This window comes from Solea solea, chromosome 3, assembly GCF_958295425.1.
Source record: "Solea solea chromosome 3, fSolSol10.1, whole genome shotgun sequence".
Lineage (NCBI taxonomy): Eukaryota > Metazoa > Chordata > Actinopteri > Pleuronectiformes > Soleidae > Solea > Solea solea.
The window spans coordinates 9029519-9044414 of record NC_081136.1 but is presented as its reverse complement, the minus strand read 5'-3'; the positions used below and the strand labels follow the sequence as shown (position 1 = coordinate 9044414).

The following is a 14896-nucleotide window of genomic DNA, read 5'->3' as shown; positions in this document are numbered from 1 at the left end:
TTCAAATAACTGAAATAAAACTCTGGCTTTCTGCAGCTACACAGAGGTTTATCCAGGTTTGTGTCTTGAGTGGAGCTCTGGCAGCCTCCACCATCCTGACTGTTTTACTGGCTTTCGCACTATACAAGATGATCAAGAGCTGTTCAGGTGAGCGCTACATAGAAACACACATAAATCACTAAATAATAACTGTCAATTAAAAGAGATTTTTCTGTTTCGCATCAAAAAGACTCACCGACTCACTCCACATCAAATCCAGAGGTGATATTTACATTTATCTCACTGATCCAAATGATCACTATTAAAACAACCATCACAGAGTGACACTCTCATCCACTTGTGCACTTATTGTTTCTAGGGTAACCAAGATGCAGAAGACTTCCATTATGTGGCTGTAAATGTTAACCCGTCCAACAGAACACGACGGCTGAAGGAGTCCTCGGTGGATTGTGTGTACTCCAGCCTAAAGTAGTAAAAGTGGTGTATATATATATATATATATTTCCTTTTTGAATAAAGTTTTTAAAATGTTACTTTAAGGTGGCGAGGAGGGAACTTGTGTGTCACGATCAACTCGATCACCAGTGTGTATTATTACCAGAGGATGGTGTTGCGTGGAGGACCAAAACTGTAATCATGACCAGTTGCCATTTTGTGCCTCAAACTAAACATGGGTTACTCACTGTGCATTAACTTAACTTTACAACAACAGGAAATGCTTCTTTCCACTCTCATTTCCTCAAAACGTGAAAAGTTCCACATCAGGTGTAAAGACAATTGTATTATATTTATATAGCGCTTTTCTAGTCTTGATGTCTTAAACATTTAGAACACAGTTTGGTCGAAAGGGTTTGAATTTGAAAACAATTTTCAACAATAAAATCACACCGTCCCTCGTTTTTTAATTTATAAATGATGTTTACCAAGATTCAGCCATTCTTTAGACATGGTCTTCTCTCCATACTTAACGTTTTCCCATATCATATCAAGTTTAGGGATTAAACAGACAAAATTGCATGTGGTCCTTGTGTCTGCAATTCCTCTTTGCCTGTTTTTTGACTATTGCCTGGGTTTTGAGTTTGTGCTTTTAGCCCTTTGAATACTGGATAACGCCACAGTTGGGTTTGTCTACCTGTGCACCGACCATTAAAGAGACTATTTTTGCTTTTACTCTCCTGTGTTGAGTCCTGCATCTGTGTCCTATGTACAAAAGCCAGTAACAGAGAAAAAAACAATTATTTCAGGCAGTGTAGGATTTTTATTCTATCTCTGTTACATTTTTATTCATGTACAACAATGTGACAGACTTTAAACCATATGAAAGACTGCAACCCGAAGACTCACAACACCATGCAATTTCCAGGAAAAAGACTACAACAAATTCAACATTATCAACATTTTAGGGAGTTGAATGGGCAAAAGCACTAACTCACAGGACATTTTCTGGTTCTTTTATGGTTAAAATAACCAAAAAAGTCCAGAAGGACATTTGAGGCTTGGGTGTTAAAGGGTTAATGGTTCACACCAAATGTCCAGATTAAATCTCAGTAGATATGTTCTCTATAATATTAGAACCTGGTAGATAAAAAACGAAATGCTCTTTGTGCTGAAAAGAAGAAATGAGGTGCACAGTGACATCAAGTCACAATGAGTTTCCTTTAAAAAACCGTCTCTCAAAGCTGCCGAGAGCCTTTCTATTCATAAACCAGGAGAATTAGGAGAAAAGTGAAATGGTGAAGTCCACTCTGTCGCTATATAATTTGACATCATTTCCAAATGGTGCCTCAGCAGCAGTGAAATAAATTCATATGTGTACTTTTTCAAAGCTATATATTACGATTGTTGCTAAAAGTGATGAGCCACACTGTTTTTCATAGACTTCCTGTCAAAGGAAGAAACTAGCTCACACGTTGTCAATGTCAACTTGTTTCCTACTGAATTTAGGCCAATTTCTGAGAAGCCAATCAAACGCAGCGTAGCCTCTGAAATGGGGATAGTGTGAAGGCTCGGCTCTGCACTCAACCATAGAAACATGAAGATGACAAAACCTGCACTCCTTGTCCTCTACCTGATTTTGGGGGAAATTGGTGAGTTGTGTTTTTGTGTCTTCTCGCAACGTTATTGTCCTGATTCCTATCGCATAAAGATCATATATTGGTGAAGACGAGTTGATGTTTCAGTGTGGTACGAACAATCGTTACATTATTTCCATTTGTCTCTTTCTTAGCTGGAATGACCAATATGTCTCCATCTATGCATCAGGAGAGACATTTGATATCAACTCGTGTTGGTGAAACTATAACTGTGGAGTGTGTCCTTCACCACTCATTGATAACAAGGTTTTACTGGTATAAACAGTCCCCGGGACAGGAGCCGAGGCTCATGTGCACCTACTACAAATACCAGGGAAATAAAATTTTGCATAATGAATTTGAGAAGAGTCCACGTTTCACAGTGGAAACTGGCAATACGAAATTTCATATGACGATCGCAGATGTACGTGTATCAGATTCAGCAACTTACTACTGCGCAAGCAGCTTCACGGCAACAATACAGTTTGCGGACGGCATCATTGTGAATGTGGACGGTTCAGGGTTGAAAGCCCAAGCTCTGGTCCGTCAGTCGCCTGTGACTCTCAGCTGTCCAGTTCACAAAGGACCCAGCGATGGACAACACAGCGTTTACTGGTTCAACTCTGAAGAAGCTCACCTAGGACTCATTTACACTTGTGAAAACAACAGTGATCGGTGTGAGCGGAACCTCCGCACACAAACACACACCTGTGTCTACAAACTGCCAATGAAGAGTCTGAATCGGTCTCATACGGGCACCCACTACTGTGCTGTCGCCTCATGTGGACACGTAGAGTTTGGAAACGGGAGCAATTTGGACTTTAAAGGTTTGTCTGGTAAGACTTCCCTGTGTAACAAGGTCAAAGTATTGAGATAGTCTAATCCTGGCAATACCATCTTATTTCTATAGCAGTCACCAAGTAATATCTTGATAATAGTGCTAAGAATTATATGTGGGACATAAGGGAGGACGCATTTCAACAATACAATGTAGAAAACATGTTGTTATTGGACTGTTATGTGACTTTTTACGATTCATTTAGATGTAGGAGAACATTATTCTCCCTTTAACCGTGTTATGGACAGAGTTGAAGGCTTGCTCATGTTCTCTGTATTTACAGATCAGGTGAACTCTGTTGTCTCTGTGCATTTCTTGAGCGGAGCTGTTGCATTGTGCAACATCCTGAGTGTTTTACTGGCTTTTTGTATGTGGGGAATCAAAAGGAAAAGAAGCTGCATTTGTGAAGGTAATTAGTGTTGTCTAGGTGTGTGTGTGTGAGTGCGTATGCGTGCATAACTGAAAAATGATGACCTGACAAAGAGTCGCCTTCCTTCGTCTTTCAGGGTCTGCTGCAAGATTTACAGGTCCCTTCTCCAGCAGTGCGGAGGTAATTTATACACGTTCTGTTTTTGTGTGTTTTAATTCCGTCTTGATCATGTTGTAATGTACTCGCCCTCATCCGCAGTGCTACCAAAATGAAGATCGTTTCCATGACACTGTAACTCAGACGGAAAAAAAGCTCAACAGTGGAAGAAGACAGAAGAATAACACCTGGAGTCAATGTGTGTACTTCAGTGTAAAGCAGTAGAGCTGCAAATCCTTCACTGTTTATCTCAGGCTGACATTTTTATTATGTATTGTGTATTGAGTATTTTTTTTTTTAATTGTAAATGTTATTGTACCTTGATAGGACGAAGGCACCTGCTTTCCAACGGAATTGTCGAACGAGCTTTCGAAAGTATAATAATGGTCATAATGATACCAAATATTTTAATGATATTTCAATATTATGTTCTTATTGCCTTTTTATTGTCATGACTCTCAGGTGTAATGAACCTTAAGTGGCTTCTGACCTCTCAAATATACATGATTATGAAGCGGGGTGGAGAAACTATGGCCCACGGTCCATATCCGGCCCATTGGTCTTTTTAATCCGTCCGGATCGGTACAAAATTGCCCAAATCAAATCGTATCATAATTATGACTGCATTCATTTGACCTTGACCTGTAATGCCTGGTGTAATACCAGGTGGCGCATAAGGCACAGTGATACAATGATTTGATTATGCGGAGCCCAGGCGACAGGATTGTTCTCTTATCTGTCTGAAATAACATAATGCTGTGGTCGGCGGACTTCCGTTGTTCTTGTTCTACGCCGATAATAAAAGTGGGAGGGGGAAGCGGTGGCTGCTTAAAGCATGTCTCATCCCATTTAATGATGCTCTGTTACTAATTTTTTGAAATCCTACATTACCAACGCCCAGCCCATCTGTCAAATTTTGAAAGTCAATGTGGCCCCACACACAGCTTAGGACACTGCATTAGGACAAGCTATCCTACATAAGAAATAGAATAGTCGTAAAGTTAAACAAAATTGCGGTGCAGCTAAGATCTGTGTCAAAGTTGCACCACACAGGAAGTGGCTCTTGGCAGCAGAATGAGAGCTAAAACTAGAATGTAAAAATTCAATTCAAACAGAGATGTGAAAGCATTTGAAGGCAACACATGGACAATATAACAGAGCTACCATGCAGTGGTCGGCAGTGTCAAGGTAAACATGTCTGAATTGTTCTTTGGTTTGAAGGTTTATTTGAACGCTTGTCCCCATGTATAAAACCAGTGGGTCCCACTGGTTTTATATCAGATCAAAATGCAATGAATAAAGTATCCACAAACCACGAAAATGTTTCTGCTCATGTGTTCAGATAAAAAAAAAATGAAGATATGCTGGATAAAAAAGTCATGATTCCTCATTTTTGTTTGACACACATTTAATGAAATACACTTATTCCCATTTATTTTTGCGTTTGCGGAGCTCTGTAACGAGCTGAATCCGGTGTGTTGGAGCAGGGAAACATGCAGGGCAGGGGTCTCTGGGGATCAGGATCGGGAAACACTGGTTTGAAGAATAGTCCTTTCTTTCAAACTCGCCATTGAACAGCTGCCTGACTAATGGCGTATTTCCACCGGCTCTACTTGCCTCGGCACGGCACGATTAGGTTGTATCTCCACTATAAAAAAGTAATTAACGTGGGCGGAGTCATCACTGTACGGCTGAGTGAAACTGCGGTGACTTCGTTTTATACGCGACACACACACACACGCACACATGTTGGACATTCATGATTTGAGGGGACATTGCATTGACTTACATTCATTTCCTGGAGACTTACTCTAACCTTAACCACAATTACTACTGGTCTAATCGTGACCCTGACCCTAACCTTACCCTCATCCTAACCTCAACCTAACTTTAAAACATTTCCTCACCTTAAATTGTAGTTATTTACGTTGAGTCTATGCTAATCTGCCTGTGTCTGCATCTCACAGCTCTAAATTTCCAGCCTGGACAAGTAATACTAATGTAAAAGACACATAACTTACCAAAGTGTTGTATAAAACAGTTGCAAAGGCTCAGTTTCTGCAATGGCAATAAGAGTTCAAATTCAAATTGACTTCCATAAATTTGACTTACTAAATTCTTGTGGGTAGTATTCAGCTTTACACAGTACATTAAATGATGGCATTGTAAAATAAATTAATTAGGAATTCCCAAACTAATTTGTTAATATGTAGCAGTGAGACTTTTCTTTAGTGATTTTAAATATTTCATGTTAAGATGAAGGGCAGTTCTCCACGGGTCTTTCATTCTGTAAAACCTCCTCCAAAACAAAACTGTGAGCATGTGACCACGTTTCTACTACAGGACAGTGTCACTTCACGTTGGCCAATCAAACACAAGTCATGTCTGTGAAGCCAAAAAAAACTCAAGACTCTTTCCACTCAGAAGAGATATTCGGTCACGATGACACCTACAAAGATTCTGATCTGCCTCACATGGTTGTTCTTGTGCAAAATGGGTGAGTAGCTTTTTGTGCCTCTTGTTGTGTAATCCCTCAAAGAGTCATTGTTTCTAATATTATCTAACAGGGGCGCGTACTTACTAACATGACTTGTGCTTGTGCTTTGTCTCCTCTGTCACTTTAGTTGGGATGACCAATCTGTCTTCATCTGGTCGTCAACAGAGACATTTTGTTTCAGCTCATGTTGGTGAAAGTATAACTTTGCAGTGTTTCTATGACAAGGAGGTACAAAAGATTCTCTGGTATAAGCAAACTTTTGGACACAAACCAAGGCTCATCGTGACCTTCTTCCCAGCTAATAAAACAAACACTTTTTCTGATGAATGCAAGGACAATTCTCGTTTTACACTGGATCATGAAAATGGCAAAACTCTCTTGAAGGTGTCAGATTTACATGTTTCAGACTCAGCTATTTACATCTGTGTATTCGCTTATCGCTTTGTATTTGAATTTAGAGAAGCCCACACTGTGAGTGTGGAGGGTTCAGGGTTGAACATCAGAGCTCTGGTCCAACAGTCATCGTCTGAGGAGATCCAGCCAGGAGGATCTGTGACCCTCAGCTGTACAGTTCAGACAGGGATGTGTGATGGAGAACACTGTGTTTATTGGTTCAAGGACTCTCAAGAATCTCACCAAGGAATCATTTACACCCATGGAAACAACAGTGATCAGTGCGATGCTCCAACTCACTCCTGTGTCTACAGCCTGTCGATGGAGAACTTAAATCTCTCTCATGCTGGGATCTACTACTGTGCTGTCGCTACATGTGGACGCACCGTCTTTGGAGACAGGACCAAACCTGACAGTAAGTAACGTACACAAAAAGCTTGTTTAATTATAATTAAAGTCAAATTTAAAACTAAAAGCTCTTCTGTAGCATCCGTCAAAATATCTGAATCTTTGTTTGTAGCTCGTGTCTTGGTGTATTTCTTGAGTAGCACCTTGGCATTAACCATCACCATGAGCATTTTACTGGCCTTCTTGTTGTACATGTTACATCAACGAAAGAGCTGCAAATATGCAGGTAAATATGACTGTCTGTACATGTAGTTAGCAATTAGTGAATATTACCCTTACAGAAACACATCATCCCACTGTTTTTCAGAAACTCCTGCAAGATTTTCAGCTTCTCCCCCAGTCAACGCAGAGGTATTTAGCAGTTTTGTTAACATAATAAATCCTCTCAATATCCTTACATCAACTTCTGTTAATTATTTTTCATTTACATGTTCCTTTTTTTTATTATTCATTTGTTTGCCAGAGTTACAAAAGTGAAGAAAACCTCCATTATTCTTCTGTAAGAGCGAAAAAATCAAACGGACCCAAAAGAAAAAGGAATGAAACAGAAGACGGATGTGTCTTCGCAAGTGTGAAGCAGTGAAGACTTCAGCTCTGTCTCTTTTTTGTGTCATTTAAAGTCTTATTACTTTACTTTGCTATAAATAATCTCTTCTAATGGGCATTTTGAAAGATTTGATGTTCAGATTATTATGTTGAATAAACTGACTATACAAAACAAGAGCAAACTATATGAATACGGCTGTTTGAAATTGGTGCATGTGGAGTGGATGTAATAAACATGAGAAATGTGGTTTGTGTTAATTTAACTCAAAGGGTAATAAAAGTTCCATTGTGTCCTGTGGTCTTAACTGTAAATCAGGATAAAATATAAAATATATACAAAATGTGGAGTGTCCTTTTTCCCCCTTACACCATTTAACTGTGAAAAAAACATATCTGAATTCAAATTGGACACTCTAAATTGACTGTAGGTCTATACAAAATCTACAGCAAAAGTACAACAAAAAACGCTCACATAGATCAATATCTATAGCAAAAGTACAACAAAAAACGCTCACATAGATCAATATCTACAGCAAAAGTACAACAAAAAACGCTCACATAGATCAATATCTACAGCAACAGTACAACAAAAAACACTCACATAGATCAATATCTATAGCAAAAGTACAACAAACGCTCACATAGATCAATATCTATAGCAAAAGTACAACAAGAAACGCTCACATGGATCAATATCTATAGCAAAAGTACAACAAAAAACGCTCACATAGACCAATATCTATAGCAAAAGTACAACAGGAAACGCTCACATGGATCAATATCTATAGCAAAAGTACAACAAGAAACGCTCACATGGATCAATATCTATAGCAAAAGTACAACAAGAAACGCTCACATGGATCAATATCTATAGCAAAAGTACAACAAAAAACGCTCACATAGATCAATATCTACAGCAACAGTACAACAAAAACACTCACATAGATCAATATCTATAGCAAAAGTACAACAAACGCTCACATAGATCAATATCTATAGCAAAAGTACAACAAGAAACGCTCACATGGATCAATATCTATAGCAAAAGTACAACAAGAAACGCTCACATGGATCAATATCTATAGCAAAAGTACAACAAGAAACGCTCACATGGATCAATATCTATAGCAAAAGTACGACAAGAAACGCTCACATGGATCAATATCTATAGCAAAAGTACGACAAGAAACGCTCACATGGATCAATATCTATAGCAAAAGTACAACAAGAAACGCTCACATGGATCAATATCTGTAGCAAAAGTACGACAAGAAACGCTCACATGGATCAATATCTATAGCAAAAGTACAACAAGAAACGCTCACATGGATCAATATCTATAGCAAAAGTACAACAAAAAACGCTCAAATGATCAATATCTATAGCAAAAGTACAACAAGAAACGCTCACATGGATCAATATCTATAGCAAAAGTACAACAAGAAACGCTCACATGGATCAATATCTATTGCAAAAGTACAACAAAAAACGCTCAAATGGAAGATCAAAATCTAAAATCTTAACTTATACTTGATGACGTGGTTCTTGGATGACAGGACTGAACACAGATAAAAAACAAACTGACACAAGCCAAGGGAGACGAGGACTATTTACACATGAGGTACAGGAACACAGGTGAAACCAATGAGGGGCGGGGTTAGCAATCTCAACGGAGGGAAAATCACACAAAGGGTGGAAGTCAGGATCTGAAAACAGAGGAGAAAGGAGAGCACAAAATAAAACAGGAAGTGCATGACAAGTCTGGACATGAGTGACTTTACCTAAACATAAAGGACCAACATGAACGAATCAAGACAGGACAAAACATGAAACACTAAACATGATTAACATTAACATGTTTGACGAGACATAACAATCTGTCATGTGGAATATTGTTCATTTGTAATTCATGGGTAAAAATACACCACCTTTACCAATTCACCTTTACACCACAATCATTTTCAGTGTGGACAAATGCCACAACCTCAGCTCTAAATTTACCACAGCAACTTAAAGCCATACCGCAAATTCATTGGTGATGTGTCACGTCGAGCTGTGTATGGATGTGTGTGCATCCACAAACTCTAAGGACATAAAGAGTAAATTGCTAAAATAAAATATTATTGACTTATTTTTAACAGCATGTACTGGTTCACGGTCATGCTTCAGATTAGAGAAAAGGACTAATCTGATTTGTTCTCAATCCCACATTCTTCTCCAACATACAGACTTGTTATTTTTCAGTGATTTTATATGATTTTGAACAGCTTCCTTCACCATGTGATTCCTGTTGAGAGACAAAAAAAAACATCAAACCATAGAGGGAAGTGAACATGTGACCAGGGTTGTCTTGTTGGCCAATGCCTTCATCTTTCCTCTCTGCAGAGAGGAAAGAGTATTGTGTCACTCAACACGACAAATTCAACATGATGACATCTCCAAACTTTGCTTTCTTAGTGGCGTATTTGCTCTTGGGGAAAATGGGTGAGTTGTTTATTTTTTGTGTTTGTTTTTTTTTTATGTGGTGGTGCGGCACTGGATATTCACCAAAGCTTAACATACAAACGAGTGAGAAGGATGACTTATTTAATGAAGTGAGGATCCAAGATTTAAAATTTGGAGTGATTATTTACTAATTTAAAACAGAAAGTGATGATTATTTGTGCAGACTTATGAATTTATTGATTCCATGTACATCATGTGTTGATTTCCCCTGATAACAAGACAAGAATAAGATCACAGTAGATAATATATTTACAAACGTGATAGAGAATAATATAAAAAGGGTCTTATTAATCTGTGATATTAGTGAACATATAACATTTTTTGTATCTTATAAATGTAATATAACAGAGATCAGAGTGACATTGTGTATAAAAAAAATAGAACAGAGAGGAAGCTGAACTATTAAAGCAAAATTGTAATATCATATATGAAGAAAATGAAGTTAACAAAGCATATGAAACATGATATTTACAAGATACAAGATATTTAAAACATGTCCAGTCATAAAATATCACAGAAAACAAAATGATACAGAAAGACCATGGAGGACTAAAGGACTACAAAATGCCTGCAAAAAGGAATACCTTATATATTGAATTTATGAAAATAAAAAAGAACGATTGAAGCTAAATAAATATAAAATATTTAATTTAGTGCATTTTTTGTAAGTGTTGGAACAAAACTGGGAGAGGCAAGAAATGTTGATAGGACGGAAAGAGACGCTGCAGATTACGTTGTTTTAGAGAAAATCTCCATGTTTTTAAGAGCAGTGGAAGAAAAGGAAATTTATGATTTTGTCAAAGGCTTTAAGAACAAACAAAGAGGTTTTTCGATAAGCATTTAACATTGTAAATCATGATAGGATTGATGAGGAAAATGGACATATAGCAATATGGTTTCCGAGGTATTGTTTTGGACTGGTTAAAGAGCAACATAATTAACGGAACGATTTGTACAAATAAATCAATATAAATCTGAATTCATGAAAATAACATGTGGGGTACCTCAAGGGTCAGTTTTAGGACCCAAAACTTTTCATTTTTTTCTGTTCCGGTGTGGAATTGCAGCAGCTTTTGGAGGTGGTCACAGAGGGAATAAATACACTTAAAAAAGTGATTTGACATAAATAAATTGTCCGTAAATTTAAGCAAAGCTAATTTAATGTTGTTTGGGAAGCAAAAGAGAAATATAAGAGTAAAATTATGCATTGATAATGTACATTTTGAAAGAGTAAATTAAATTTCACATAAAACAACACACACACATTAAAGATGTTTGGGAGAAGTTGGCACGGAGCATTGCCGTCCTGGGGAAAACAAGGCATTTTCTAAATCAGAAAGCGCTATATAAATTATATTTTTCATGACTTGAATTTTTGAGTTACTGTGTAGAGGTGTGGGGAAAAACATACAAAAAAAATATTCAACCGATATATATATTTATATATATATATATATATATATATATATATATATACATTTATATATATATATATATATATATATATATATATATATATATATATACACATATATATATAGCGCAGAAAAGGGCCGTCAGATAGATAAATAACACAGGATATTGACACAAAAATTAACCCCTCTTAAAAATACAAGCTCTAATATTTCTGGATCAGATTCAGTTTAAAAACAGTGCAAATAATGTTCAAAGCAAGAAATAATTTCCTTCCAGACTGCTCCTGTGTTGTACTGAGAACATTAAGAACATTGTATAAAATACTGTAAATATGTAAATATTTGGTGATGGGATAAAGTAGCCTATAAATTGACTTGGAAATGTGTTGTAATTGTAAATGTTGAACATGTTTGAAATTAACTGTTTCTAGATTATGAGGCCGTTTTTTTTTTGAAACATTAAATTAAATGTGAGTTTGTCTTTTCTCATCTTTTTCTTCAGCTGAGACGAACCATCTTGTTCTGTCCACAACTGCTCATCAAGACATTGGATTTATATCAGCTAATGTTGGTGACAACGTGACTTTGTCATGTTTATTCACTGTGGATGATTTTAAACTTCACTGGTACAAGCAAACACTGGGTCAGAAGCCACAGCTTATCTGTGTTGTGCAAAATACTGGCAAAATGCACACTTTTTATAATGAGTTTAGACAAAATACACGCGTCTCACTTCAAACTGATGCTGGTTTGAATCACTTAAACATTTCTGATGTTCAACTTTCAGACTCAGCGACTTACTTTTGTGTAAGCGTTCGGTCAGTTTGGTTTGAATTTCAAGAAGTCATCACTGTGAGTGTGGAGGGTTCAAGGTGGAATCTTCACCCTCTGGTCCATCAGTCAGAGTCACAAAGACTTCAGCCAGGAGATTCTGTCACTCTCAACTGTACAGTTGACACAGGAGCATGTGCTGGAGAAGAACACAGCGTTTACTGGCTCAAGAACTCTCAAGAACCTCACCATGGAACCATTTACACCAAAGGAGACAGAAGTGATCAGTGTGAGAGGAAACCCAACACTCAAACACACACCTGTGTCTACAAATTACCAATGAACAGTGTGAATCTCTCTCATGCTGGGACCTACTACTGTGCTGTCGCCGCATGTGGACATATACTGTTTGGGAACGGGACCAAACTGGACTTTAAGGGTAAGTTCTTTTATTGCAAATGTTGTAAAATAGTTGCGGCAGAGCTGAAATTAAAATCTTTGTTGTCTCTGTTTGATTCTGCACAGATGAGGTCAATCATCGTTTACTCGTATATTCAGCAGTCTCCACCCTCCTGAGTGTTTTACTGGCTTTCTCAATCTGCATCATTAACAAGAGAAACAACAGCTCTAGTGCAGGTACTTTGAATTCTAACATTTGTTTTTAATCCATTCCCATAAAACCGTAATGACATTTAAAAAGTCATTCTGTTTTTAGATTCTCATGCCATGCTCTCACCGTCCTCCAAAACACACGCAAAGGTATTTCTCCTTTAAAAATGAGCCATATTGTTCATATTTAAATGTATTTTTTGCAGCACTAACACTTGTGGACATTGTGATTTCCTGTTTCTCATACCCAGACTCACCAGAATGAAGACGCCCTGAGGAGACTTGTGAGAGAGGCGGACGACACCTGGACTGTGTGTGTTTACTCTGGTGTAACACAGTAGAGCTGGACACCTTGTTACTGTATCGCTGTTAAACATGCATGTTCACATTATTGTTGCTTTATGTCTGTGGCTACGATTACCCTGAAATACTTATAGCTTTGCATATGATTCTATGATGACATGATTGTATGATGTGACCTCAGTTTCTAACGCCTCACCTTGCTGTAATCTCAATAAAACCGTTTTTCTAAAGACAATATATGAAGTGTATATCTGACTGATTTTCACAGACTCTGTGTTTTCAACCACAAACATTGATCTGAGAGTGCACTTCTCAGTGGAGGGAACACAACCCGCTAAAAAAGGCACTTTCTCACAAACCCGAGCTTCTGTTGTGCACAAAACCAGACTACATGTAAAAAGCCACAACCACATGCAACATGCAGTCATCTTTATTCACACATATGTGGAACCAGCAGCGCTGACACAAAACCCATCAGTTTGTTTATTTAAGGTTTACTTGACTTCACATCATCACATCTGTTAAGACTTTACTGATCTCAAAACACTGGTTTGGTACACAAAGATCAATCAGCTCAGGCAAACAAATCCAAAAAGGTCAAGGAAAAAGCAGAAGTCAGTAAACAAGCAGTAAACAAGTAGTTAATAATGCCTCTCTAGGGCCCTCTCCTCTTCTCTCTATACACCAACTCTCTTGGTTCTGTTATTCTCTCTCATGGTTTTTCCTATCACAGCTACGCCGACGACACCCAACTCATCCTCTCTTTTCCCAGCTCCGACACAAATGTAGCAGAACGGATCTCAGCTTGTCTGACCGACATCTCTCAGTGGATGTCTGACCATCACCTGAAACTCAATCTCAACAAGACTGAGTTTTTTTTTCTCCCAGGAAAGGGCTCTCCCACCACAGACCTAACCATCACCCTCGACAACTCTGTGGTAACTCCGTCTCATACCGCAAGGAACCTGGGTGTGACACTTGATGACCATCTCTCCCTCACTACCAACATTGCTGCAACAGCTCGATCTTGCAGATACATGTTGTACAACATCAGAAGGATACGGCCTCTTCTAACCCAGAAGGCGGCACAGGTTCTGGTCCAGGCTCTTGTCATCTCACGCTTGGATTACTGCAACTCCCACCTGGCTGGTCTCCCTGCGTGTGCCATACGACCCCTGCAACTCATCCAGAATGCAGCAGCTCGACTGGTCTACAACTTACCAAAATTCTCCCACACTACACCTCTCCTCCGCTCCCTTCACTGGCTTCCTGTAGCTGCTCGCATCCGCTTCAAGACTCTAGTGCTTGCGTTCCATGCTACAAACGGATCCGGTCCAGCCTACATCCAGGACATGATCAAAACCTACACCCCAGCCCGCCCACTTCGCTCTGCATTGGCAAACCGGCTCGCTGCCCCCTCACTGAGAGGATCGCAGAGGCATTTACAGAACTCCAGACTGTTCACTGTCCTCGCTCCCAAATGGTGGAACGAGCTCCCCATCGACATCCGGACAGCGGAAAGCCTCCACATCTTCCGCCGCCGACTAAAAACACATTTCTTCCGACTCTACCTCGACTAAGACGATAACGACGACAAAAAAAAAAATAAAAAAAAATATATATATATATATATATATATATCGCACTTATGACTAGCACTTCATAGTTTGATTTACTTGAAGCTCTTACTTACTTCTAGCTCTTATTTGTACCCAAATGTTTAAATGCACTTATTGTAAGTCGCTTTGGATAAAAGCGTCTGCTAAATGACATGTAATGTAATGTAATGTAATGTAATAATAAAAAATAAAAATAAAAAAAACGGAAAACCAATCACAATGAATTGCAAAAACAAAAAGCTGAACTGTTGACACAGAAGGTGAAGGGAACACAGCTTATATACACATGAGGTGGAGGGAGACAACAAGACACAGGTGAATCTAATGAGGGCGGGGCATACAATCAAGACTGGAGGGAAAACACACAGGTGCAGGAAGTGAAGTGATCTGAAAC

The 14896-nt window shown here is 38.4% G+C and overlaps 3 protein-coding genes across 4 annotated transcripts; all 3 read left to right on the top strand.

Moving 5' to 3' along the window:
* The first annotated feature begins 1994 nt into the window (after positions 1-1994).
* Positions 1995-4936, top strand: LOC131456838 (uncharacterized). Of its 2 annotated transcripts, none has more exons than XM_058625493.1 (5): positions 1995-2087; positions 2228-2899; positions 3194-3319; positions 3417-3460; positions 3539-4936. In XM_058625493.1, the coding sequence occupies exons 1-5, from the start codon at positions 2033-2035 to the stop codon at positions 3659-3661; spliced, it is 1020 nt and encodes a 339-aa protein (XP_058481476.1). In that variant the 5' UTR covers positions 1995-2032; the 3' UTR covers positions 3662-4936. The 2 variants fall into 2 exon arrangements, with proteins under 2 accessions (XP_058481476.1, XP_058481475.1); XM_058625492.1 differs by having other exon boundaries at positions 2228-2908.
* A 919-nt stretch (positions 4937-5855) lies between these two features.
* Positions 5856-7559, top strand: LOC131456955 (uncharacterized). Its single transcript, XM_058625676.1, has 5 exons — positions 5856-5933; positions 6061-6741; positions 6847-6960; positions 7042-7085; positions 7198-7559. The coding sequence occupies exons 1-5, from the start codon at positions 5879-5881 to the stop codon at positions 7315-7317; spliced, it is 1014 nt and encodes a 337-aa protein (XP_058481659.1). The 5' UTR covers positions 5856-5878; the 3' UTR covers positions 7318-7559.
* Positions 7560-9705: 2146 nt separating this feature from the next.
* LOC131456791 (uncharacterized) lies at positions 9706-13080 on the top strand. The gene is made up of 5 exons (XM_058625432.1): positions 9706-9764; positions 11703-12410; positions 12497-12607; positions 12687-12730; positions 12832-13080. Exons 1-5 carry the CDS (start codon positions 9707-9709, stop codon positions 12919-12921), a joined length of 1011 nt encoding a protein of 336 aa, XP_058481415.1. The 5' UTR covers position 9706; the 3' UTR covers positions 12922-13080.
* Positions 13081-14896: the final 1816 nt, after the last annotated feature.

Bases quoted from the DNA above. Each gene is read 5' to 3' on its own strand.
- LOC131456838 (XM_058625492.1), top strand. From the start codon at position 2,033: ATGAAGATGACAAAACCTGCACTCCTTGTCCTCTACCTGATTTTGGGG. The intron at 2,909-3,193 runs GTAAGACTTCCC...CTGTATTTACAG, and splicing joins GGACTTTAAAGGTTTGTCTG to ATCAGGTGAACTCTGTTGTC. The intron at 3,461-3,538 runs GTAATTTATACA...CCTCATCCGCAG, and splicing joins CCTTCTCCAGCAGTGCGGAG to TGCTACCAAAATGAAGATCG.
- LOC131456955 (XM_058625676.1), top strand. From the start codon at position 5,879: ATGACACCTACAAAGATTCTGATCTGCCTCACATGGTTGTTCTTGTGC. The intron at 6,742-6,846 runs GTAAGTAACGTA...CTTTGTTTGTAG, and splicing joins AGACAGGACCAAACCTGACA to CTCGTGTCTTGGTGTATTTC. The intron at 7,086-7,197 runs GTATTTAGCAGT...TTTGTTTGCCAG, and splicing joins CTCCCCCAGTCAACGCAGAG to AGTTACAAAAGTGAAGAAAA.
- LOC131456791 (XM_058625432.1), top strand. From the start codon at position 9,707: ATGATGACATCTCCAAACTTTGCTTTCTTAGTGGCGTATTTGCTCTTG. The intron at 9,765-11,702 runs GTGAGTTGTTTA...CTTTTTCTTCAG, and splicing joins TTTGCTCTTGGGGAAAATGG to CTGAGACGAACCATCTTGTT. The intron at 12,411-12,496 runs GTAAGTTCTTTT...GATTCTGCACAG, and splicing joins GACCAAACTGGACTTTAAGG to ATGAGGTCAATCATCGTTTA.